Source organism: Haliaeetus leucocephalus, unplaced genomic scaffold (assembly GCF_000737465.1).
Source record: "Haliaeetus leucocephalus isolate CR32 unplaced genomic scaffold, Haliaeetus_leucocephalus-4.0 Scaffold840, whole genome shotgun sequence".
NCBI lineage: Eukaryota > Metazoa > Chordata > Aves > Accipitriformes > Accipitridae > Haliaeetus > Haliaeetus leucocephalus.
Genome location: NW_010973276.1, coordinates 3,564,219 through 3,591,086, shown reverse-complemented (window position 1 = coordinate 3,591,086; position 26,868 = coordinate 3,564,219). Strand labels below are relative to the sequence as shown.

The 26,868-nt window shown below is 36.5% G+C and overlaps 1 protein-coding gene across 1 annotated transcript in view; it reads right to left on the bottom strand.

The window, feature by feature from the left end:
* Positions 1–1,082: 1,082 nt before the first annotated feature.
* IFT81 (intraflagellar transport 81) overlaps positions 1,083–26,868 on the bottom strand; it is a 43,511-nt gene continuing 17,725 nt past the window's right edge. Inside the window, exons 9-18 of the mRNA XM_010582196.1 lie at positions 25,427–25,522; positions 23,247–23,393; positions 14,615–14,764; positions 12,582–12,710; positions 11,365–11,454; positions 10,272–10,358; positions 8,612–8,683; positions 8,440–8,525; positions 3,587–3,632; positions 1,083–2,643 (exon numbers count right to left, since the gene is read on the bottom strand). Coding sequence (XP_010580498.1) covers positions 2,461–2,643; positions 3,587–3,632; positions 8,440–8,525; positions 8,612–8,683; positions 10,272–10,358; positions 11,365–11,454; positions 12,582–12,710; positions 14,615–14,764; positions 23,247–23,393; positions 25,427–25,522 — 1,086 coding nt within the window. The 3' untranslated portion in view covers positions 1,083–2,460. The remainder of the gene's footprint in view (positions 2,644–3,586; positions 3,633–8,439; positions 8,526–8,611; positions 8,684–10,271; positions 10,359–11,364; positions 11,455–12,581; positions 12,711–14,614; positions 14,765–23,246; positions 23,394–25,426; positions 25,523–26,868) is intronic.

The window sequence follows — 26,868 nt, the reverse complement described above, 5'->3', positions numbered from 1 at the left end:
CATCTTTGAGTAACTAGCAATAAAGTGTTTTTACAAGGAAGAAAGATGAACTATATTTAGGGTAACTCTGAACAGAAAACCAGAAAATTATTATACTCAATCTTAGTCTACATCATTGCTATCAATTTCAAAAGCATTGCTTTTCCCTGGGCAGCAGGCTAATCCATGTAATACACCTTTGCGTAAATGGTCCAATCAAATAGGGTTTCTAGGGTTTTGTTAAAAGTTTTTACTTGAAGTATATAAAATCTCCTTTCTCATGGTCTGTCTGGTGACTCTGAACCATACAGGCTGGTTCTTAAGTAACCTAAATGCCCATTTTTGGTGATTATCCCATGTTTTCAGCATGTCTTTCATCTAGTTGTCTGTGCTGGTTTACTATTGCTGGCAAGTAATCAGCAAAACCCTCCTTTGGAAGTCCAGGTACGTGACTACCATAACTTTCTTCAGCTCAGCGGGCCCTACAGTGCAATTCAGGTGAAGTATGGTAATCAGGGCTAGCAGGGAGAAAAAGGTATAGCTGTCTCTGGAGATGGCTGTGCCCACACTACATAGTCTGCATATGTCCTTTTCCTGAGCTTCTCCCTTCCAGATCGATATGGGCTCCCTTCAGTGCCTTATTAAAGCCCGTTCTCCTGCCGTGGAAAGTAATAAACTCATGCAAGCAGCGGGTGGTGGCAGCGGTGCACATTCTCCCCACCCCGGCCAACTCTACCTGTGCCTATGTCCTACACCACAGCTTTCCTTCCACACTCGCTGAAAATGTGCGTAGGGGAAAATGTGCTGCTTCTCCTTGTCCTGGGTAAGATTAGTGTGCAGCTGTTGAGAAAGACTATCTTCAGCTATTCAGCAGCGTGGGAGGGCTTACATGAGGATGTCCTGGGATTCCATGGATCTGAGACCCACTCCTTACACATACACTGCAATTTTAAACCCTTTGGGGGCACCTTAAAGAAAGAAATTTCACTAAATGACCCATTCAAACCAATTTTTCCTGTGGCCCAGCAAGCTACCTGTCACTAACAATTTACCTTCTTTCACCTAAGAAATGGAAAAAAAAGAATACCATACAGTCAAAATGTAGTCATCAGATTTAATTTTAGTTCTGTTAACAAATACATTTAATGCAAAGGCAAACTAGGAATGATATATAATTACCATACTCTCTCTTAATATAGAAAACAGCAGAAGATCTCATAGTTAGGTACCAGAGAAAGCAAAATTATTTTTTATGTCCTGAAAAGACATTCGACTTCAGGCAGGAAAAACCAAAAAAAAACCCCCAACCCTATCTAGAAATTCAATAAGCCAAGAGACTAAAGAAGAATAGCAAGAGTTCTGGTCCCGCAGACTTATCTCTCTGCTTCTGATCTTTGATTGTGGCTAAGAGGCGCTCATCCGAGACGATGAAGCGTGAGGGACAGTTTCAAGCCTCACCTACTTTCCTCTTACACCGGGTCAGCTGTGGGTCTCATGATGCAATTTTAAGGGCAGTGACAGTTGCCTGTAGCTCACAGATCAAAGCCAGAGTACACAGCAGCCTTGCCTATTTACCTGTTTTGCATGCCCTAATATATGCACAAACCCCTGTGCCATATTTACATCCATCAATAACCCTCCATCCCTGGGATGATCCTCTTTGGGTAGCGTAATCACTTTTGAACCACACTGCACAGACAAAACAGCACAAAATGTCCTCAGTGGAGAAAGCCGTTAGTCAACCACCATTTACACTTTCATGTGGGCAACTCAGCAAAATTAGAAGACGGTATATGTGCAAGAAAAATATATTTGTTAAAAACAACAACAAAAGATACTGGAAAAAGTTCAGAATCCAAGTAATTGTTCTCTGAACCTACTCCTGACACTGTAGCAATGAACTGTCTCCTGGAAGCACAATCAGTTTAATTCAACCGTGCAAGGAAAGTATGACTAGGAGTGTGCAGGCAAGGTCTGTGCAGCTCAGAGCGAAAATGGCTCCATTCTTGCCAGTCACACTAGATGAATAAAGACAATAGGGAAGGAGAGGGCCAAGCCAGGAGGTCCACAATTATACAATATCAAGTCCCAGGCCTTGCAAAAATGTAACCTTAGATGATACAGAATAAGGAGCAGAGCAATTACATAAGTTTTCTGTGACCCTGGAGAAGGATTTCTTTTCCTTTGATCTCTCTGCAGATGCATGCCATTCCCAGCCTCATAAAACAAAGATTTACGATGAGGTTCACCCTAGTGCAGCTCTCGTAACAGATCTTCCCAACCGCGTTATGTTGTCACTTAAACAATGGAGGAAAAGCTTCGTAGAGTGGTTAGTTGTGCTCTTTGTTTATCCACCAAAACCAAATAATGTACAACAAATTTATGTAGAAATGACGAAAGCAGCAATATTTAGTAAGAGGTTACCTTTAAGAAGCCAACACGCTGTCTTCCTACTTTATGTTGGTATCAAGAAGGAAGAATTCATAATACAAGCCTATCTTTACCTCCTTCCTGAATGACTTGACCAATGGCAGTTTGATTTTGTTGTTTCAGAAAACATTCTCTCTTACATTCCATTAACTGCTCAAAATCCTGCCACATTTTAATTTGCTTCATGTTTGGCCCATGACTTTCCCGTACAACTTTCTGCTTCTCTCGTAATTTCTGTTAAAAATACAAAAATATTAGATTTCTGGAACTGTTCCAAGCCACAAAAATTGCTTACATGGGCAGCTTGGAATGACAAAGATTTTTATATGCTACTGAAGTATTATTTTGTTCAAGTTTATAACACTCCTTGCAACTGATAAATGCATTAACGCCTGGGACTCTGATATCTGCTTTGTACAGATTGACAATTATTTAAATGTTTTAAAACTGTCTGAATAGTAGTCTTATCTATTTGAAAAGTTATGCTAAAAATTTGAGTTCACTTATATACAGAACTCTTGCAATATCAAGTTGCAACCTGCAATGGATTCATATAATGATACTATAAACATGAAATCAACGTTTTACAATTAAACCTGCTACTGATTATTAATAGCCCAAACCTGTAAAAATCGCTCACAGACTGACTCATAAGAAGGAAACTAATAAAAGAAAGATGTTTAGTGTGAATTGGTAAGCCTAACCTCATCCATGCTGATCTGAGCTTCATACAAGATTAAAAATGGACAACTGCTTTTGTTTAACACTGCTGCGCTGATGATCCCCTGGCCTTTAATAACAGTGATAAGGCTGACAGGCTCAAAATTTATTGTCTTCAACAGGTTGCTTTATATACAACATAAAATTTCAGCTGGCACAGTTTGTTATGTCCATGTTTCAGTTTCTTATCCAAATGGTTTTCAGGGAATGTGCTGTCACGTTAAGCTGTTTGACTATCTTTTACAAGCGGCTCATGCTATACTCTGCAGGAAATCAAGCCCTGAAGAGCGAGCATGATCTCTTTTCAGGGTATTAGTTACCAATGCCAGCAGTAATGGAATTTGCTTTGTAGGCTGCAATATGCTTTTTATAAAAGACTGACCACAGTCTTTACTAATAAGCCCCACAAAACTATGAACTGTACAATGTTTTTACAAGGTAAAAACCTCATTCTTACCTTCCCAAGGTTTTCTTGTTCAAGGATCATCCGTGTATACTGTTCTCTGAAGGAAACAGAAAATAATTTTATTATGATTTTATTTGGTTCTATGTAATAGGACAGAACAATGATGCAAGCATGGAAAATTATGAAAATATTGGGAGGTACATAAATGAGATAGAAGAGAAAGCATGAAGAAACCTTTTTGTCATTGGACAACATATCCCATGACATCAAGGCTCAGATCTCTCTGATTCTCTCAGTTGTGCAGTTGGGAAAAGTGATATTGGGTAAGATCTCTTACATTTTTGAAGCAGGCATGATTGCCACTCCTTCCAGCAAGGAACAGCAGCAAGATCATTTAGGTAAGATATACTTGATCCCTTTTTAATAGTGCATTTATCCTGGTGATATTCTGAGGTCAGCCAGTGGCCTCATTTGTACAAGCATCAGAGTTTACGAATCCACAGCCCTTAATTGCTGTGAATGTGGTGTTAGAATGAGTGGGAAAATACAGGAATGAAGGGGAATAGTATTTCACCACAGGTTTGACAAATCCAGTGACTGCAATGGAACCGCTGCGCGTTCCTCGCTTTCAGAAAACAGCCGTCACATTTAGGTGCCTAAATATAGGCTTAGAAGCATAACTGATGACATTTCATTATTAAAAATCTTGGCTGTACACCTTTGTCTGTAACAAGTGGCTGGATCACTTTCTGACATATGCAAACTTGATACATGAAACCTGACAATATAATATGCAAACCTTAATAACAGCACGATTCAGATACATTACTATGTACTTATTTTAAAATATTTTGAAATGTGACAATAAAAAAATCTCTTCACTGATTCACTTGAAAAAAAAATCAATTACTACACTTTGTGTGTAACAGGTACACTTAGAGGTTGAGAGTTTGCTAGCGGAATTCAAAATAACCCAACTCATGTAAAGAACTTTCCAAATTGCTCAGGGTAGGAGAACATTGCATAGAGAAATCCTATTTTCCAGAAAGAAATATCAGCCTTCATGATACCAAGGTGTGAAGGTTTGCTAGAGCATGGTGAGAAGTCGTGCAGAACCAACGCATTGCGTTTCTTATATTCCTTCCATTTCGACTAAGTATGCCAGGCTTTTGACTGGAGCACTTGGGCCCCTGGCCACCTGGGCCCTGCCTGCTGTACTGCCTGCAGAACAGACATGCAAGGAACAAAGCTGGATCATTTTCTGATCTCGCACTCTTGGACAGTTCTAGCCAGAACAAATCAGAGCCGTCTTGAGGCTGCTCCAAGTGCTGTGCTGCACAGCTGATCCCTAGCAATCCTCACCAAATCAAAGAGATGGAAAGCCACACTGAATCTTCGTATTTCCACTGGCACGCAGCGTATGTTCACACACATTTGGCCTCAAGAATGTACTTTTTTTTTTTTAAAGTAGAGTTTTCAAAGTAATCATCGGAAGATTAGATGTCTTTCCTAGTAAGTTTTTCTTTACTATTTATAATGATGACTGGAAAGAATGCAACTTAATAACTTCATTAAAAAAACACTACTTTCTATTTTTAGAGAAGATTTAGAGAAGAAAATTAACTTTTCACATTCCTAAGAAGTGACTCCACGGAACAGAGTTTATATTCAATAAAGAGGGTTGGAATTGAGACATTTTTTGTTCAATACCTTGTTAGGAAAGTGCTGTTATATTTATGGTTCATTTTCACTCCGTTTACATTCCAGTGCCTGCTGAAAAATACATTCACATTCTAAAAGGATGTCTAGAAAAAAAAATTATTGTCTCATTTTATATTTTGCAAAGTCCTCTATACTGAACTTTGCTGTAATTCATTCAAATGCGATGGGTCTGTGACATCTTACAGAAGGTCAAATACGTGTATAGTCACTGTGAGAGGATAATTTCCCTAGCTTCTGTGCCCACAGTTAGCAAGTGAAACAGGGACAGCGGAGAGAGTGGTAATGCTCCGTTCACATTCTCCTCACCATACCTGGAATTACAGAGCTGGACTCACGCTTAATTCCAGCATTTGGCTTTGATGGCTTGTCTGTGTGAGTACTCACATTGTGGATGTTCATTGCACACGTATTTGACTTAGAGCATTTTTTGCTGACCATCTGTGAATAAACTCGGACCCTCCCCTTCCCTGCGAGGCCATAAAAGGACAGTGCCTGCTGTTTGACCCGCATTTCCTCTCAGCTGCTTGGTTGAGCTGTGTTGCTTTCCATACTAATGAATATTCACATAATCAGTAAGATTTTCCTCACAGCCACTTCTCTTTTCATCCTGCTGCTTAATTTTGCTGTTTTTTCATCTTTCATTAGATAAATCTTTTATTTCGTGCAGCTTTCCACTATTTTGTAAGATAAAGAGGCTTCTTAGCCTCCACTCACATTCTATCTCCTCCTCCTTTTCTTCTCCCACCCTAACATTAGTAGTTTGGATTCTTTACTTACTCTTATTTTTTCCTACATTGTTCACTACATAGTGTTTAAACATTTCCATGCCTCAGATCCTTGCAGAAGGTCTCTGTGATGGAATTAATTGAGCCCTTCATTTCCTAGTGATCTCTGCCTCATGTTCTAGAACAGCAGGAGATGCAGCTCCACTGGTACCATCGGGACAACTTCTAGTTCATGAAGGATCTGATGAAGACAACCTCATCTCTCAGTGTCTCCTGAGGGAATCCCTGGAGTTTTCTCACTCAGACACATCGCTATCCTTGTCAATGGCCCCATTCCAGAGCCCGTAAAATCTTAGCGGTCAACTACTGCCTTTTTTCACTCCACAGTGAGTGAAGAAATTGCCTCTGGTGATACTGAATGACATTTGATTATGTATACTACCAATTAACGGTGCTTCCCTCATCGCCACCACTGCAACAGAAAGGTCCAGAAGTTGTTCTGAAAGGTAAAAAGTCCTAAGAGGACAGATATCTAGGGAAATTAATTTATTCTTCCACCTCCTTTGAGAAGTGGCAGACAACTACTGGTTCTCTTTTCCTGTTGTGATGTCAGCACACTGGATGGTCTGAAGCTTTCAAATGGAGTGTAGAATGATTATTAATTATCTAATTAAGCAGCTCTATCTTTGCTTTGCCACTCAGTCATGCTTTTAAATTGTTTTGTGAATGGGACAATTTTCTGAAGAATTTTGGCACATTGTACAGAAGACTGTACATGAACCACAGCTCTGACATGACAGATTACACAGATCTCAGGCAACAATCTGTCTTGTCACTGAAATACAAATGTAGAAATCTAAGAAGAGGCCTCACATCAAGGAATCATATTGCTGTGGCTTTTTAAAGCCTAAGCAATAAAGCAAACTGTAGGAATGCTGATTGATGCAGACTGTGAGATGGAGAGGAAGCAGGCAGAGCTGATGCCCCCTCTGCACTGAACTAGGAATGATATACTCTGTGGAGATTCCTTGGTACAGTAATGACTACACCTTTAAGAAGACCCAATGCTACTTTCAAAACATCAGAGTGTTTTTCACTCATTCCATTCATTAAAAGATAAACCAAAAAGACCCTTGATCAAACCCAGCAAACATAAATTTTAAAACTACTGTTTTGATAAATATTTTCATGACTGAGAAATACTGTGGTGTGAAAGCCAAAGATGACTTTGTAAAACTAGTGACGACAATTTAAGCTTGTTTATTTTGTCAACAGCTAGGATCTAAGGTGTTTTTTTTTTTTGTCAAAGATAAAACTAGCTGGAAAACAGAATTTCTATTTCATGCAAAATTCTGAAATTTAAAAAAACTAATTACACAGAATAAAAAGCAGGTATTTTGACACTTTCACCAAGTGGAAATTATAAAAGTTTGTTTTGGATTTTCCTGATGTTTCATTTTGATGGGGCTGAACCAGCTTGTTGACTTTATTGCCTGAATTTTGTTTCAACTTTTCTATTGTATTAAAAGACTGAACATATTCAAAATTTTAAACAGGATACTTTTGCAAAAATATTTAGTATGCAGTAAAGTGTAAAAAATCTATATGACATGGTAACATTTAGACTTCTTAGCACAGATAATTAATCCAAAATATCTCATTCTCAGAAAATGTTTCGATCTTTGGCAGGACTGCAACATTTAAAATAGAAAACTACACAAACAAAATGATCAGTTCAATTCATAATCTTTTCTGCTTCTCTCCATACCAGGCAAAGGCAAGGGGTCCTGAAAAAACTGACAGGATGAAGCAACTGTTTTTATATTGGAGTAAATTAAATTGAATGTAAAGATGAAGGTTAGTGTGATGGTGCAGAACAGCATTCATTCTACCTCCAGTAAGAACGACAAACGGGAGCAAACCAAAATCCATTTACGATGAGTATATGCAGTCCTCCATTCCTGTACTGGTAACAGCAATAGCTATTATACTTGAAAGAAGAGTAGAAGATTTGCAAGAAATGGCCATAATCTGAGGGCAGCATATGGTTGCTCTCTGAGAGGTGGTAGACCTTCTACTCCTGCACGCTGGAGTCTCAAGGGGAAACTTGGCAGAGGTATTATGTCTGGTAGAGCCACACTTCCTGCAGGACCTAGCTGAAGCACAGCTTCTCTGAGCTTGTGCCAACAGGGACTGCAAGTTAAAACCACTATCTGGGGCCTATAATCTCCAGCAGGAAGGGAAAATCTTTTGGTATGTCTGAGACAACTCATAGGTTTACAGCAGTATATACTGGAATTCGAGATGCTTATTTTTAGATTATTATAGTGTTTCTAAATTTAGCAGGTGAAGTCCTCCAGTTCAAATGCCAGTGAGAAAATTCCTAACTTCAACCTCAGTTTATGAATATCCTTCAAGTTTACACAAAGGAAACACAAAACACATTAATACACTTACCGAATTGCCTTCCGTCTCTCCTGTGGATCTGGGGAGACGTATGCCTTCATTTCTTCTTTAGCACGCTGCAGCTGTATTTCTAGATTCTATAAAGAAACATAATTTAAAAAAAAAAAATTATAATTGCTATTTAATTTCACAATGAATAATTTGGTCTCTCTTGTGATCTTACCCTTTTCATGCAGTTAATATAATGGTAGTTGCTTTCTTCCTGAACACACTCCTCAAGAAGTCCTTTCACTTCCTGTAGTACAAGAATGAGATTTCAAAGGACATCGTAACTGAAAGTCCACAGGAGAAGCCCTGAGTTGCTATATAAACCAGGAGAGTCCATAATAGAAACAGGCATAATACTGAATTGATAATTTCTTAAATATTTATATAATTGGGCTTTACAGAAGTCTCTTTTAAAGACACTTGATTTTTTGAGATTTGCAGTTTCAGTCACAGTTAAAGATGTTAAATGATTGTTAATAGGTGTTTATTAATACGACTGACTTCTAAAAGACACTTCACAAGTGCTGCCAAGACTCTTGTTCCTAAGCACATCATAAGTGCTAAATACAGTTGTGAATAAGCATTTCCTGGAACACATCTGCAAAACGTATGTTAAAAGCTACAGACGTGTTAATAGTATGTTAATTAGTAATCGATAATTATGTTGAGGAGTATGGAGAAAGTGGGTTATTCCCATCTCTAAATGGTCCATACCAAAAAACCCTAATAATCCAAGTGGAATTCATGTACCCCAGGTCACACAGCAGTTGTCAACTCAAGCTCCATCACCGTGTGCTTTTCAGACCATCAGCTGGAATACTGAATTCTACTGTTCAACTGCAAGAGTTTGCTGACACTCATGTCCAGCTTAATCAGTGGATGTGATTGTCATCATGTGTTAGAAAATGACTTAGATTTGTGTGCCAAGAAAAAAAGCCTTGATTGCTATTGTAAAATAGTTCTTATGGAAGGTGTACTTCATAGTAGGTTTATCTATGGATTCTTTTATTTTGCTTGGATTAAGCTATACAAAGGTACTTTTAGTACAGGAAAAGAATTATCTATATATCCACCCACACTTTAATTGTACAACTTTTTTATTTTGAAATATATTCCTTATGTGTGCAAGGCCTTGAAAAATCAAGTCCAGACAAAATTCACAGGAGGTGATCTAGTGAGATAAAGCAGATTCATATCAACATATTAATACTGACCCCACCTTAAAGGATTGCGCTGGTTTAAGTACCTTCCCTCCTAAAAGTGCTATAGTTCAAGTAATGCATAAACTACATACACACAAGCTCTTAGCTACACCTGTATGGTTGTATTTTTAAAAAACTGTTGTATGCAAGAATACAGGACAGTCACATTTAATGATGTATCCTTGCCATCAATTTCAGTGCATTAATTATGTATTGGATTGGTTGCTAATTTAATGAATCTGCTAAACAAATATAAAGATTTGTCTTCATAAACTAATCCTCATCTTATGGTCAAATTCTTTTCTAACAGATACTCTCTAGGTCAGAAGGATTTCCAGCAGATGTGTCTTCTTTTACAATATCCTTGCTAATCAAATCTGGACATCAGTGGATGGATTGACATACTGCTGAGTTCATTTGCTGCTATTCAGAAGAGGAGATTTGTGTGACTGCAGCTAGTCCACAGCAGCTTCAGGCATGATTTGCATATTTGTGGATCACCATTGACTCATTTCCACCTGAAGTGGATTTGTACTTTCTGTATCCAGAGGGAAGGCAGGGAAAATACCGTACCATAGTAAATAACAGGTTGCACAGCATTTATTAATATGCATGAACACGCCACCATCTTACCTGTTCCAGTGTAGAGCGATTGCTCTCTAACCCTGCTGCACAACTGTCGTATTGGATTTTTTTTTCATCACATTCTTGAGTTAATTCCTTATGTGAAAAGGGCAAAAGGGTACATAAATGAAATCTTCAATTGACTGACATGTGACATTCAGGCAGACTGTGTTCTTGTTGGTCCCACACACCAACCTCAGCTATTGGCACACTCACAGACACTTACATAAACCTAGCAGGCACACGGGTATTATTACACACGGGGAAGCCACTAGCCTCCGCTTGCATACTGGAGGATCAGCTGTATACACCACAACATAGCATGCAAATTTCCTCTTTACAGCCACATCCACAGCTTTAACATGGTAGGTTAATAGGGCAGTGTTTGTAAGAAGAAAGGAAAAATAATGATAAAAATAGAGATTAAGAAAGGATCAATATACTTGCTACCTATGAAAAGCCAGCTTTATAGTAGTACACAACAAATGCCTTAGCTGGGTTTCATTTGCTGACACTTACTAGAACCATTAAAAATTTTCTGGAAATGTAGTTGATAGATAAATGGATAGCTCTATTTACTTCTATGGCAATGAGCCAACTTACAGCAGCTGTGGACCTGAATTTTTTTTTTTTTCAGCTCTCTATAAAATTTTGAAAACAAATGGATAAATCTGTCATTCCTACAGACTAATATAGGAATTAGATCAATGTATTCAACTATTTGGATATTATTTGCAATCCATTTAAAAAGGAGAGCATTAGTTGAGATCATTAGTGCTGAGATGCAGAAAAACCTTTGAAACCAATTTGAAAACTAACTTTGCTATGGTTTTGAACCATGATTTTTTATATTTTCCCCTGGTGTAGTAATTTTTTTAATTGCTATAATGGACAGCATGATTTTGTGCCTGCACCGTCCGCTTTTACGAATTCCAGTCTTTAACATGTTGCCTGTTGCAAATCACTGTTGACCCATTCTGCTATTTCCAGCTTTCCTTCAAAGTTGATTATGTCCTTGTACAGCACTACAGAGATCCGTAAATTAGACTTATTTGTGATTCTGACTTTATTTACATAGAATGAGAGAAGTGTTTCTACTAACCTGGCACTTTTGACGCAACTGCCTCAGTTCTTTGATAACAGGAGCTAGGCTTGCCTTCTTCTCTGCCACCATAATGTTAAGTTTTTTTACCTGAAAGAGGGACAAAATAATATACATTAACATTATGATACTAATAGTGCATTTATATAATTAGGAATGTGAAAAGAAAGGGAAAGAAATCAAAATACGGAGAGAAAAAATGTGCAATGAAAGCCTGAACTATATATAACATAAGTTCAGGTCTAATTAACGAAGGGAAAGAGCCCATCTTGCAGTGGCGTCATTACCACAAATGAGACAAACTCTGCTCCCATTGTTTCAACTGAGAACATCACAGCGAAGTCCAGAAGACAGCATCTGTGCCAGACACCTAAAGAGCTTAAGGAGTAGGGGAAAATGAAGGAGTTGCTTAGAGGTGGACTGAGAGAAAGGAAGAAATCCTTAAGAAAACAAACAAACAAACCTGCATAGGTTAAATAGAGTTTGAAAATACTAAAACAGAGTCACTTTAAAGTATTTATACTAAAAATTTGAATTTGATCCAGCTTTCTATTTGAGAGTCATTCTGTTTTAATTATACTGCTTTATTTTAAAAGTGCCCTCATGATTTCAGAGAATGCTATTTTGCTTTTTGCTCTTTTATAATATTTTCAAATTAGAAATTCAAGTTCTGTCTTGCTTCTATGGCTATGTGGGAAGTTAAATTAAAACATGACATTTCTAAGCGCAACTGAAAATTAGGGTATAGAGAAAAAGACAAGATATTTAGCTCTTTAGACATATTAAGTATTTTTTAACAAATGCTTAACTCCAGTGATTTATAAATATTTTAGAAAAAGATTCAGTTAAAGATTCAAACCATTTGTCTCTTTCAAATAATGTGCGAGAACAAATATGAAACCACTTCTGAAATAAAAAAAAGTAAAAAACCAAAGATGACAAGACTTGATATCCCTTATGTTTCTGAAGGGGAGGAAAGTAGGATTTATTTGTAGGATTTATTTTTTTTATAATTCTAAATTAAAAGAAATGCACATTTTAGTAAACTTTTTCAAGATTACCTGTGCAGATGTATACTGTTTGAAATTTTTTTATTATATAAACATAGATTAAAAGAAAATTAAAACCCCAAACAAAAATATTAAACTTGGTTTCTATGCTGAGGAACCAGATGATACTCAAATTAAGGAAATACAATAGTTTAAGACAAAAATCACCATTTCAGACATGTTATCTAGTGTCCGGCCTTTCTTTTCATCCATTTCACTCTTTACTGCAGATACTCTTTCCAGCTCCTCCTGGGTGTAACTATATCCAGAAATACCTTTCTTGTCTTCAATAGCTTGCTGCAGACACAAAAAATAAATGCTGAGTGTGAGTTCATTAATCAAGTAACATAGCAAATTCCTTCATAGAGCCAAAATATTGTAAGAAAGCGGAAAAGATAAGTACTGTAGTCAATTTATTTTAAAAGTGATTAATAATCTATCTGCCAGAAAAACTAACTTTTTATCTAGTGCCTGTACAGTAGGATAATGACAGCTTTCTGTAAATACACTATTTGGTCATCCAATGCCCAGTGAAATTACCAGAAAGTTTCCACAAAGTGAAGTGGTCTTTAGGTCAGGCTCTGAAGAGGTTCAATGTGTAAAATCCAGATGCTTAATCTGAAGATGTAGCTAACTTATTTTTTAAACAGGTCAAGTAAATCTAAGTTAATTATTGTATTCGTTATAGTAATACTAATACCATCTTACCAAATTCTAGCATTATATTACATAAACTTTACATTTAATTATATGTTGATGTAATGGTCTTTAGCAATGCTTGCTTATTAAGTACGTAAGGAGGGTATTTGCTGAAATCTGAAAGCTAAGCGTTGATTTACGTATGCACAATTTGTTAAAATGCAAAACATTCCTTCTTAAAAATGCCATGTGTCTATGAACTCCAAGTCCATTATCCTCAAAAACCTTTTACAACCATATGTTTAAGAAAAGATTTAACTCTACTAATAGCTACTGCTACCATGATGGGAGCATTTTGTAGACTTTAACAGCAGTGTGTTGTTTGACAGGGCTTGAAAAAGTATATTTGATTCTATGGGTGGTAAGAACTTGATGAAGTCAAAGCTCTGTAGTTTTACTGCAAGGTAGTTTAGAAAAGGTCAGACTTGAATGAGAATATACTGTTGACCATGTGTAGCCATTTCACAAAAAAACTTCTAGCGCTTTGTCTCTGCTGTGATTTTCCTGTGAGATGACTAGTGTACCTTAGTTATCCTGCTATAAATAAACGTTCGTGTTTCTTCACCTTCCTTCTAGCTGAGGAGCAATCACCAGAAAAAGCTCTGATCCTACTACTTAGGTGCTTCTTTCTACCCAGGTAGCAGTTCTGGTTTTATTTTTAATTAAACAATGAATGCCCTACTGAAATAGCATGACATCATCCACTGCATCTATGGGAGTATCTTTCCAAAGTCTATCCCATGTATTTTCACACTTCCAATTTTCTTTTAATAAGGTAAATACCTTTATGTTTAAAAATGCAAAATATGTACATTTAACAAACCAGATATAGATGAAACACAATATTTTGATAACAAGACTACTGGTATTGGAAGAAAATACTACAGCAGTAGTACTGCATTTGGGATGCATGTATATTCCCTGAATGCTTAGTTATGCATAGCAGAAATCTTTCTCCTGCTATTCTGGTTTAGAAAAAGCATTCATCTGGTTTTAAATTTTTCACTGACTGCGAAATGCATTTTCTTCTAAATATTCTGGGGTTAGAACATTTCCTTCCTGTCCACTCTTTTTTTAAATACTATTCCTATATTTTTTGCAGCAGTAATTTGAGTCCTGCTTGCTGCTGATAATTTTCAAAGCCCTTACTATGTATGTGGATACCAAAAACTAATTTAAGAAACCAGCCTTGCTGTAACAGGAGTTAGTGAAGATTTACCATTGACTTTAAAATGCAGGGTCAAGCCCCTCAGTCTAAAAAGAAACTGCACAACAGTCCTGACTGCCTGTAAGAAACAGTTGCTGAACATGAAGTACAGAAGCTTAGCATAATCAACAAACAAAAATAAATTTTATACCGTAATGACTCTCTTACTAATGACAGCAGGAGAGCTGAGGATGATATACATTAGAATCTAACAAAACAACATTCATCTTATTATATAGCTATTATCAGGGAAAGAAGGGTGATGGACTGTGGGAGCAGTAAATGCTTGTATTACCAACTGCTGCTGAATAGCCTCGTGGCGCTGTTTTAGAAGTTCTTCTGTCCTCTGGAGGATACCATACTCAGCTGTAATTTCTGCTATTTCCAGTCGCTTCTTTTTATAAAATGTGTTCTTGCTCCGGAGCTTATTAACATAGTGTTTAAACTGGAAAGACAGAGAACAGAAATATCATTTAACTTAAAGCAAAAAAGGGCCTTATCACAGACTGTTGCTATATAAATGTAATTATCCTATTTGGACTGCATATTGAAGATTAAGTGTTTAGAACAGAGAACTGGAATTCAGGATTCCCAGGGTCTATTTATTTTCAGCTCTGCATTTGTTCACTGAGTGAGATCAAGAAAACCAGCTCTATTGCCTTCTGTCCCAGCTCACTCATTTGTAATAGTGAGATCATTCAGTTCTGCTTACCACCATTTGACAGTTGGAAAAGTAATTACTCTTTGCAAAATGTTGTGAGAATCATGGATAATAAAAAAATGTTAATGTAATAGTAATTTGCACTTGCAACAGAGCACCACATCAGCAGTGTGTAACCCCAAAGAGCTCTGCAGACTAAGAAACATGATGAGAAAGTGCAGAAAAACTGGAACAGAAGAGGGCCTGGGAAAAGACCATCTTTCTTTTTAAATGCTAGTTCTCAATAGTTAAATTTTGTTGTTCTCTTTTCTTGACTCTTGCAGACCTAAACGGTATCACTGGCTAAGTTTGTAAAACCAGGAAAATAAAAGCAGAGTCCCTACACAGAAGCAGAGAAGTGCAGTATCTATTTCACTCAAAATCTAAAAATGGAGAATTTATATTTTTATTAAAGACTAAGTAAAATAATACATATCCTCACAGATCAACAGCCTTAGCTAATTTACATCTGAATCCATGTGTGCTCAATTTGTAACACGTATGAAATACCAGGTGTTGAAACAAACATGTAATATTTTTCTTTGCCTTAATGTTTTCCATCTGTCAGACAGGCTTAGCTCTTATTCTAATATTTTATGCGAGAGCTATAAGGCAAATGCCAGTCACAGCTCAAAAATGCATTCAGATCCAGAGATGGAAAGCAAATAAAATTTATTAGAGTAAATGATGTAAGAACAGGCTTCAGAATGTTCCTTAATGAGGAGGGCTTCAGCATCTGCAGAGTGCGCATAAAACAGGCAGCCCCGAGGAGAAAATATAGTCCCACTATCACTGATACAAGTTTAAAACTCAAACATAAAAGAACTTAGATTTTGAAATTTACATGAATTTTTCTTTTTGCAAAATTATGCCTCTCCCTTCTAAAGTATAAATCCAAAAAACCAATGTGACCACAGCCTAAGAACCCCCAGAGTAACTGTATGTTCTATAAAAAGTGTCCTGGGCAAAATGCCCAAAATGAAATCAACCCTGTTCATCTGCCATCCTGTGCAATATCTAGGCCAAAGCTGCTTCTCTCTTGCTATGCTCCAGAACTATTTTTAAAGCCAAAAGCTATAAACGTTTTTGGTGAAAGAACAAACCCACAAATTACTCAATGTGCTCTATGCAGATTGGACTATGTGTGGCTTTGGAATACCATTTTACATTGTGCGTACTACCTAGGACAAGGATAGACAAGGTCACCTAAGCCACAGCACTGCACAGCGGAGGCAGTTCTGTTACTGTCATACTGTCTTTGTTATATTACTGGCACACTTAATATAGTATTACCAGAATTAATTATTTTTCATAGCAAATTCAAGTATATCCTCCTAGTTAATACAAAAGGCTTTTTTTTTTAATTGCTTAGACAATACCAAGTTATCTGTGATTTTCAAGAGATTATAAAAGTATAAATACAATCTCCAATTAACTGAGGAAAATTTAAGGGAAGCACAGTCGTATGTCTTGATCGAGTAGTTCCTGAGATATTTCATTTGACCAGTGGAATATAGTAAAGAACTATGTAAAGGATTAAACTTACTTAATATGTGACCACATACAGCTATCAAATCTGAACGATTTTCTGTCAGTTTATCCCAGGATGAAAAGCAAACTATTATCCACTTCTATAGCTACTTTTAAGGTCTTGAAAATAGCTCAAGTGGGAGGTAAAGTATTTGCATATTCAATATTCAAGGCATAATGTATTTCACAATGGAAGTCAAAGAATCTTGCTGATTAAAGAACTGATTCTACCTATGTTCTATTATTAGTTGATTAAGTTAGGACTAGATAATAAAAATTTCATCCAAAACAAACTACAGGTTATTTATATTGACATGCAAAAGCTATCCATTTTAGGAGATGAATGTTTATCTTTTATCACAATCTTTGGCTTTTTAAAAGCAAACTTAACCTTTCACATAGCTTTTATTGCAGCAAACAAGGTAAAACAAGATATAAACAACTGTAGCAAAATGATAATATATGTAGAAAATCAATCAATAGTTAGGCAGAATTTTCAAAAGACTTCACCTACTCCAAAGGCAGCACAGATCAGCCCCTCAAAATCTCACTAACTGAAGGCTTCTTTAGATCCAGGGCCAAATTCAGAGCTGGAGTTACTAGATTTGACTACACTTCAATCAGCAGCTTGTAGGGGTCTTATAGCAAAATTAGGTTTCTTCAGCCTAAAAGTTGAGAATCATTCCGTAGGTTTCCAAAAATTGAAAATAAGCTTCTTGTAAAATACTAGTGCTTTCACTTGTGTAAGCATAACTTCTGAACCTTTATACATCTCACGCTCCCATCTATATGTAGATGAAAAATCAAGCCCTTAAAATGCTATAAAACATTGTATTTTACTGCCATAAAAGGTCTTTTAAATAATTTGAATAGGTCACAAAAGAATAACATTGTCTAGCCATATCACTTCAAAGTTAACTAACCAAAAGGAATCAATTTTTGTGCAGCAGCATTTTCCCATAGACCAGGTCAACCACTCCCTGCGTAGAAACTCAGCAGGCTCAACCTACAGAATTCCCATGGATCTGTCAGTACCCACAGTGATGTGCCATTCAAGGCTATGTCCACTAGTAAGCTTTTCTTTCTCAAGCAACTTAACACAAATAGTTATTTAAGCTTCAAAGATTAAATGACTGGACAAGAACCAAATGCTGGCACTGAGTTAGCAGTTAAAGTAAACAAGCCTGGAAACCCATGTTTGCTAGCGGAGTCAGAGCCCCCTGAGATATAAAAACGATCCAAATGAAAGCAAAGAAAGATTATGCTTTTTGACTTGGCTATTTTTATGGGTGACTGTAACCTAACAAGCGTGGAATCTAGATTATGAAATAGAGTGAATGAAAACAGGACTTTGACCTGTCATGTAATGTCCTGCAGCATGCAGGTATCGAGCATCCCTAGGCAGCTTTCCTGTATTATGTTCCATTTTTATTGAAAGAATCCAGCAATGCTAGTACTTTATGCTTCTCCACTTACTACAATCTGAAAGAGATCACTATCACCAGATTAAGTCTTACCACACTTTTGTGAAGTAATTAGGTATTACGACAATTCTAAATATGACAAAATCGAACCATGGCTATTAAAATGGCTTCTTCAGGACCATGAAGAAGCTGGAGGGTTACCCCCCCCCCCCAGGAAAGAACATAAGCATGTTGACCACATGCTTCAGTGCACTGCTGAACTGGGATCAAAGCCCAGTCCCTCTAATGCTTAGTCTTATGCTTTCACTATAAGCCCATCATTTTGTCTCCTTAAAACTAACATTTGCCCCATGTGAAGTTTTCATAAGGTTCTTATTCTAAGATTATCATTAAAGGAGAAAATAGATAAGCTTGTTTTCAGAAAAGAACAAATCCCAGATTAATCCCTCAATTTTGAGTCAAATCTTTAAAAATAGTATTTGCTGGATTACTGTATCAATTTGATTGTGTTATAGTAATCAAAATATTCTTCATACAAAAGTACTACAGAAAATAAAGTATTAACTGTAAAAAAAATTCTTTCTGAAAAGCATAATCTAAACAAGGTTCCAAATAAACCGTTTTGTTAATACAATTATTTGTATAAGCACAATAATTGCAGAAAATCTTAGCTGACTATCTCTATTTTTATTAAGACTTGAGAACAGATGTTTTAATTTTCTAACTAGACCAATTAATGGGATACAGGCTGTCCAAAGTATTAAAATTCAGTTAGGAAAGTTCCTGATCATGACAGATTTTCAGTACTTTTTCCAAAGAGCCTCTAAATTTAAGCTAGTACAGCCACTGTGGGATATAGTTAATAACTCATACATAGAAGGACAAACTTCTAGAAGATACGAGCAGTATTATCTCAATCTGTTAAAACGGAAGTATCCTACAGCCTGCTCATTGGACAGATCAATCAGGAAAATTCTTCATTAGCATTAAGTAGGATATCTCTTCTAGGAGTACTTGCTTCTGGTCGGGAAAGAAGTATTAAAGTAGCCATTACTAATAATTTGGATCAATCAGAATATTTATAATGAAAAATTATTTTCAGTTATTACTGAAAATGCACAGATCAATAAAATTGATGATTTATTCATGCCAGTGGGTGCTGAAAGAGCATCCAGTTCAGTTCAGTTTTGTCTGAATCACTGCATACATTTGGCTTAAATTATGGTTAACTTCTTACAACAAAAAGCTTCTGGCTTCTGTAAGAATCCTACAGATTTGCCACTTTTGTTCTCACAACTTGACTACCAGCTACTCTCCTATTTTCGTGTGTAAGGAGCCTTTGACAGACAGAAATATAACTGTACCTAGAACCTTAGTGAAAAGTTGAGAGAAAGACAGCAAACTGATAGGATAATATAGGCTGGATCCTCGCTTAAACCACTTCATGTTTGAGTTGTGAGCTCCTTTATAGCTATTCTCTTAGAAATCCATCCACCTAGTTTGGAGCTTGATAACTGTTCTGGTGGATTCAGATGGACCTGACGGTTTTAGAGGAAAAGTGACAAGATCTATGGTCCAAGACTGACTGTTTTCTTTGTTTGCATATTGAAACATTTTTTTATATTGTTTTACCAGGGGGCAGGTAGGCATGGATGAGCATTTGTATGAAAAAAATTAAACTCCTTACATAAATGAATATGCAAACCTCAAATATATGTTAACAAGCTGATAGAACTTTCTATGCCACGTTCTCAAAAACATATTCATTTCAACTACTGTAGCTAATCACAGCTATGATACTATTCTATTCTGATACCTTAGGAAAGTCTAGGTTCTTGGGGCCCTATGCTGAACTCTGAAAAGTACAATGCATTGTGTAAAGAGCTAAAAATATCACAGCTTTACCTAGGATCACTTGTAATTGAACCATCTAGCCTTCTAAGTGTCAACATTTGATTCCCTAATTTTCAGGATCTGACAGCTGCAGCTAGGAGCCTGCCAACTGCCCCATGCTCATTGTACTTCGTTTGAAGTACTTAAAAAGATTTCATAATCCCTGAAGCAGACAACTTATTCCTACCTTTTTGTGCTCGATGTAAATGAGTTGGTTATTCTCTGCTCTTTCTTCTAAGTTGTATCTAGGTGTACAACCTCTCCAACCAACTGGAATGCTCTCACATTCCTTTTTATGATTAGAGGAGAAGGCAAAACACTAGCACCTAAAAACTTAAGCCAGGATTGACCTTTTGCTGAATGAAGTGCTAAGAAGACTTCAACTGGAGATCCAAATACTGGTACGGGAGCACAAGCTAGGAAGGCACTGATTCTTTGATTGCCAAGCCTTGTGAGTGCCATGATATGAGAGGATACAGCAAAGCCAGACAAAGAGAAGGTGAGAAATACTGGGTATAGGAGAAAAATAATTCTTTAACTGTAGCATTTATAGGTTAAACATGGCAGTATTAAAAGCCTGTTTTAAACTTAACACAGCAAAACTATTTGTTAAAACCCCCTCTTTCTTCCGTTTTGAAAATGGAGGAACTAAATGTAAAATGTGTGTGATTTCAACAAGAAAGCATAAGGATGCTCTCGGTTGTCAGAGAGTGCAGAGTGAAGGTTGAATGGACAACCTCTTTCTGTCCCCGTTGGACACACGTATTGCAACAGTGACTCACCGCTACTACATTAATCAAGCTTTCCTTCTGTATTGGCTCCAAGCTGGAGTAACAGAGCACTGAATCAGAAAACACAAATTTAAAAGCATAACATATCAGAAACAAATCTATACCAAAAGGTTGTCTGGTGAGTGATGAACTGAGACTTTTACTGATGAGAGATAACCTATTCACTTCACTTTTGCTTCATCACCTCTTCCCTGCCAACTTATTTATCTCATCTATCAGTCCTGTCTTCTCACAACCTAGACTCTGAAGCAGGACTACTTCTATAAAATACGTTTGCAATGTACTTTAAGAAGATACAAAGACCATAGTACCAAGGTCCCATGCAGCATTTTTGGCAGGAGACATTTACAAAAGAATTCAATATCAATATCTCCATTTTCCAGATGAGGAAACTGCAACCTTTGAAAAAGCAACTGTCAAAATCATCAAGAATTCAAATCCTTTCCTAGTTTTTAGCCATAGGAAACACCCTTTTTACTGCTTTACACTGGTGCCCATGAGTACCACTATGGTGTATCTAATGAAGTAATAAACAAGAACAGGACATGGACTGTATAATACTGGCTTCCTTGGGCCAATGTGCAGAAAGTATTTTACAAAACAGGAAATGCTTCTTACGAAAAGACAAACACTTCTTATTTTAAGCTGATGGTTTTGTCCAAAGTGCTCAGCCATTTATTCTTCACTCCTCAAAATGAAGACTTGAAAAGGTTTAAAATGGCAAAAGCAGAATATATTTGAACAAAAGGAATGCAGGTTATGTTCAGAATAGGTCTTGCCTTTTTTTCTGTCTTGAACCTCTTCCTTGTGTCAGACAATTAACTTGAATTTTTCATTATTAAGAGTCTTACGAGGTTCTGTAACCATGTTTCCCTCCTATCCAGCTCTCCTTGAATTACTATGGATCAGAGTATGTTGTCCCCCTCAAGAACAGGCACAACATGAATTACTTCTCACCTTACAGTGCATTTACAGATAATGTAAAACATGTGTTGCTGTCTTGGTAATGCATTCTTGTTGATTAATTAAACACTTCTATCCCATCACATGTCATGGAACACAGATTGTCTTTCTTCTGTTTTTATTTTTATTTAAAAAGCTGTCAAAGACTTTAGCAACATGCCATGACCACTGGGGTTAAAAACCTTGTAGTGGAGGGAAATCTAATGCAGTGGTGGTCTTACTATTGCTACCTATGGAACACCTATGGAATATATATAGTATGTTATGGTAAGAGAAATCAACATCTTAATTCTTCAAAGTCTCTGTGCCCTTGCTTCCACCGGTAGTTTTCATCTTGATTTACAGAAGGGAAGAAAGGCAAGAAGGCACAAGTGAAATTTGCATGTATTCCATATTATACAGGAAGCCTTAATGCCTTAACACATCCATGTTTCCATACTTGATTCACTCTTTAAAACTCCTCTAAAAGAAAATTGATTTTTGTGGAGCAGGCATGGGATCAGGAAGGGAGTTCCTTCTACAAAGGGCGTTCCCTGTATTGAGTAGTATGTAAAAAAAGCACAGAAACAGACAAACAAAAAGAAAGCGAAGAGTGTTACTCTTGATAAATGATGGCAGTGCAAATTAACACAATATGGAGGAAATGAAAAGATATATTAAATCAGAGAAAGATGCAGCTAAAATACTCTTTGCTTTAGTGATTCTGCCTGTAAGTACACTTAGCAGGCTTTTTCCAAGCTGAAAGAAATTATTGTCTTAAGAAAAGTCAATTCATTTTGCTGACAAACCACTACCCAGCTGCAGCAGCCTTATTCTTTGCAAACTTTTGAAGAAGAAAAAGCTGCTTTGATAAATACAGCTTCAGATATAACTTTGCCTGAGCTATGCTGATTGTGCTAGTCAAAGTCTGTATGGCAGATAAACTTCAGAAGGGTCTGGGAAAATTTTTTTTAAGGAAAAACTTTTGTGGGTAGTAAATACAACAGGATTAACTGCGTTTCTGGTAATTGCTGGTATTATGCTTTATGATCATATATCATATAGAGAACAGATAGTAAAGCAGATTTTTATTATACATCAAATAATAAAATTGATCTACCTGACTTATCACTTGAACTCCTAATCCCTTCATTAGTCTCATTGACTTTTATAATTAGTTATTTACCATCATACCATTGTGATGATATTGACATTATTTTGACTCAGAGTCTGGGATGTTAAGACAGCCCAACATTAAGTCCTCATATGCCTTGCAATCTATTAGGTACAATGTGAAGAACTGAAATTATTACTTTGAAAATAGCTACAAATCAAGCACTGCTGCAGTATAAACATTGGAAAGCATTTGAAAGCACTGAACAGCATTGTAGTATCTGCACATTTAAAGAAAAAGTCTTCAAATATGTTAATTTTGGAATTTGATGACAAAATATGTGCATTAAAAAAACAGAGGCCAATCTGTTGCAATGCTGAGGCCATGTAGTTTGACAACATACTAGAAAAAAGGATAAGATACTGTAGAAGCAGTTATTGCAATGTAAAGTTAAAAGGAGATTGTGAGTTGTTAAAAATTGATCCACCTCTTAAAAATTTCCTCTTCCTTATATCTACTGTTATATTGCATACCTCATCCCCTTTCAGAACTTCAGAGCCTTCTAACTCATGGGCCTGATTGGTCTTCTGCAGCATCTGCCTTTCAGCGCTGGCCATCTCTTCCTTAGCAGCCTGAAGTTCTTCTGCCTTGGCTTCCTTTTTCCGGGAAATTATAGATGCCTGCATGATCATTAAAAATGCATATGGACAAGTAAAGTAAAAATTGCCTTGTTTAATCATTGGTAAAATGCAATCCATTAAATTTCAGGCATTGCACCACTGAAACCACATTTTAACTGTCAGAAACTGATTTTCATTAAGAAATGTGAGCATGTCTCACTGCAAAGAAAAAAGCATCGATCACACATTATATACAGTGGGTTAAACCACAATTTCATTCAAGCTGATTGCAGACTCCCAACTTTCTTCAGTATGGCCGAGATTTCAAGCATACCCTTTTTTCCTGCATTCATGTTGATATATTTTACATTTTAGATTTACATTTCTTCACCTCATTTTTTCATTTTCATTGAAGAAAAAGGTAGGCATTTTAGCAGCTCCATTTCTTCTACTTAGTCCCTTTTTGTGCATATGTAAGATACACCAACATGGCTTAACTGGAAAGTTATCCAAGATTTCACAAATGCCATAATACAGATTTTTATAACTCCAACCTACTCCAACCTACAGAAATATGTTATACTAACAGCAGAACTGAGCCACTAAATCTTGGCAAATAACTAGAAGACAATGAATAAAGCAATACAGTACAGAAATAGTGTAGATTACAGATTATTCTTTTTCTTTTTGAGTCTAGAAGATAAAGCATTTAAAAAATAATATTTTATAAAAGATGGAATATTTAATAGTACATAACATTTGACCAGAAGCTAACAGATTTGGGAACATAAGTATACATTAGTTCAGAGGGGAAAAAAAAAGGCATTTTTATCTTGCCAAAGTATACTATTTTAAAATATTTTAAAATAACGCAACACATTAATTTAGATGCATGTGCATGAATTTGGAGGCATGGTTAGTTTCTTCATATGAAAGGCAAAACTTAAGAACAAATGAAGCAAAATACACACTGGCTTTCTCACACTAGGTTAAAAGGACCAGCTTTATTTCCAAAAATATACCTAACAGAATTCTGCTGGGGTAGTATCTCAGCTCTTTGCTTCACAAGATATCTGCAGTGACAAACTGTGGTACAATATATATGATTATTTTGTGAAACAGAAGCCCGTCCCTAGCAGAACAAAGCAAAGACCACCATATGCCTTCAACTCACAGCAGCAACCTGAACTCGTGGAGTGGTTCCTCCATTGAACATTGAACATAATTATATCACAAGCCAGTTGGTGCTTTGGTACCAGCACATTATTGTAGCAGGCTTTTCTTTAGAGAAGAGGAGCATCTCTTACAAAACAAAATGGTGCGTTTCATATTGCATATGTGATTGAACTGCAGTATATATTTTATCACAATTTTTTTCCTCCCACTGATACATTTTACTTAAGCCTTTTTATTTTTTTAAACCATCACCGTATCATCATGAAAATCTTCAATAAAATTAGCAGCGGTACAGGTTGCCTGGAAGAGAAATCACTTACATTTCTGCGTAAGCTCTGAAAATCTCAGAGTTCATAAATCCTCTTTATAACTTGTGAATTTACTAAGACTAGACAGCCTATTTTATAGAAAGACTATTTTATAGCCTCAGGATGAAAAATCAAAGAATACCTTCTTAATAGATGCAACGGGAAAAATAGCATGTGGTCAAACACAAGCAAGGGATATAACTGAAAGCAAGCCTTGCATCCAGGTCTGACTGCAGCAGTCAGCCCACATGCTGCCTTTCAAGAATCTGTCCACAGCTGGAGCTTTACCAAAATAGCTCCTCTAAAATGATCCTTCCAGAATTACTGTGATGCAGCTGAAGGGCAACACCTAACAGCTTAAGGGCAACACCTAACAGCTTAAGGACAGCAGTCAATACAAACTCCCTAACATGATTGAAAGCAATTGTTTGACTCAGAGCTAAGCTTACATATGTTCAACAGCTATTTATTTTCTTTTTGTCTTCCATTATTATGTATTTCTACTGATTTATGCTAAATAAATTAAAGAAAAAAAATCAGTATAGAAGATGATCAGTGACTGAAATTGCTTTACTGCTTCTGCTTAACAAATGTTTTGTTCCTTCTTACCTGTTGGCGATACATAGAAAATTTACTATCAATTGGCTCATACTTCATCATTCTTTTCTCAATAAGCTGATTAATTTGTGCGTTCACTTCATTTATCTGCAAGACAGAATAGAAAACTAAGGAAACGGAGCTTTATTTCTTTGTCTTCTCCAAGAATTAAAGGCTTTGCAAACAAGATTTACAATCCAGCTACTTCCATTTTTAAAACAGAGAAACAAACCCAAAAAACTCAATGAGTCATTAAGTGTTGGCCAGGAAGAGGTTGTGTTTTTGGATTTCCAGTTCTGTGCCTTTATGATAAGGCAGAAGCATGACATTGGCCCTGAAAATGAAGCAAACTGGTGTACGTGGAGAGAAAAATGCATGTGAATTGGTACAGACAGAAAAAAGACTGATGTCACATACTATGTGAAAAATGTAATTTTATCAATATTAACTAAAAATCCTTTTCACTCAACCATTTATCAAAAGTTTAAAGGGGAGCAAATAAAGACTAAGTGATATAAAATTTCATCAATGTTTTGAAGAGTCACAGACCACCATATTCCAGCTCTACGGTACCTTCTTTCTACTGCCGCAAAATGCACCTGTTTGTCCATAATCTCAAATTGTTGATCTTCATTCTAGCTGAAGCTTTAGAGCCTACTGCATCTGGAAACTCATAAACAGCTACACTAGTGTACTGACTCCAGCTTTTCCAGTCCTGACTTAATGCTACACTGGGACTCTCATCAGCCATGGAAACCACAGCCCTAGCAACCTTCCTTTAATTCTCTGCTAACTAGATGAGTGCTGATAAGCAAGCAGTGTAAATATGTACTGAAATCCAATGAAGTCAAAATGTAACGCAGGTACAGTGCTGGGCATTACCCTAACATTTCTATGAGCAATATCCGTGTACTTTGAAAGCTAAGTATTTCAAATAAAGTGCTCAATAGGACTAAAAATACTCCAGCACCTGGAAAAGATATCTCCTGTAAATTCTATTCCTTTACAAAAGCCTGTAAGTGGTAGAACAGGCCTGAATTTGAAGATGGCATAAGAATTCCCTTCTGTGAATAAATTCCTGTTTTATACATTATAAAACGCATGATAGTAGCATGCATAGTGCAGTTCAGCTCCTTTTTAATAGAAGGCTGACTTTAAAAAAAAAAAAATGCTGTCTAAGGCCATGCTGTGATAACAGCCAAGTATATGACATATTTTTATTATCTATTAAGAACATACTTCCAAAATATAACAAATTAAAAGGTTACCTCACGGAGAAAGAGAAAAAAAAAAAAACCCTTGACGTTCTTTAAAATATTGCCAAAACCCCAACAATACTCTTGGAAAAGAAAGGTGCAAAACAGGGCTTCAACTGTGCCTAAAAGAAGTTACTGCAACCACAAATATTGTTTTGATTAGAAGAAATAAACTACAAAAGCAAAGGCTGAATCACA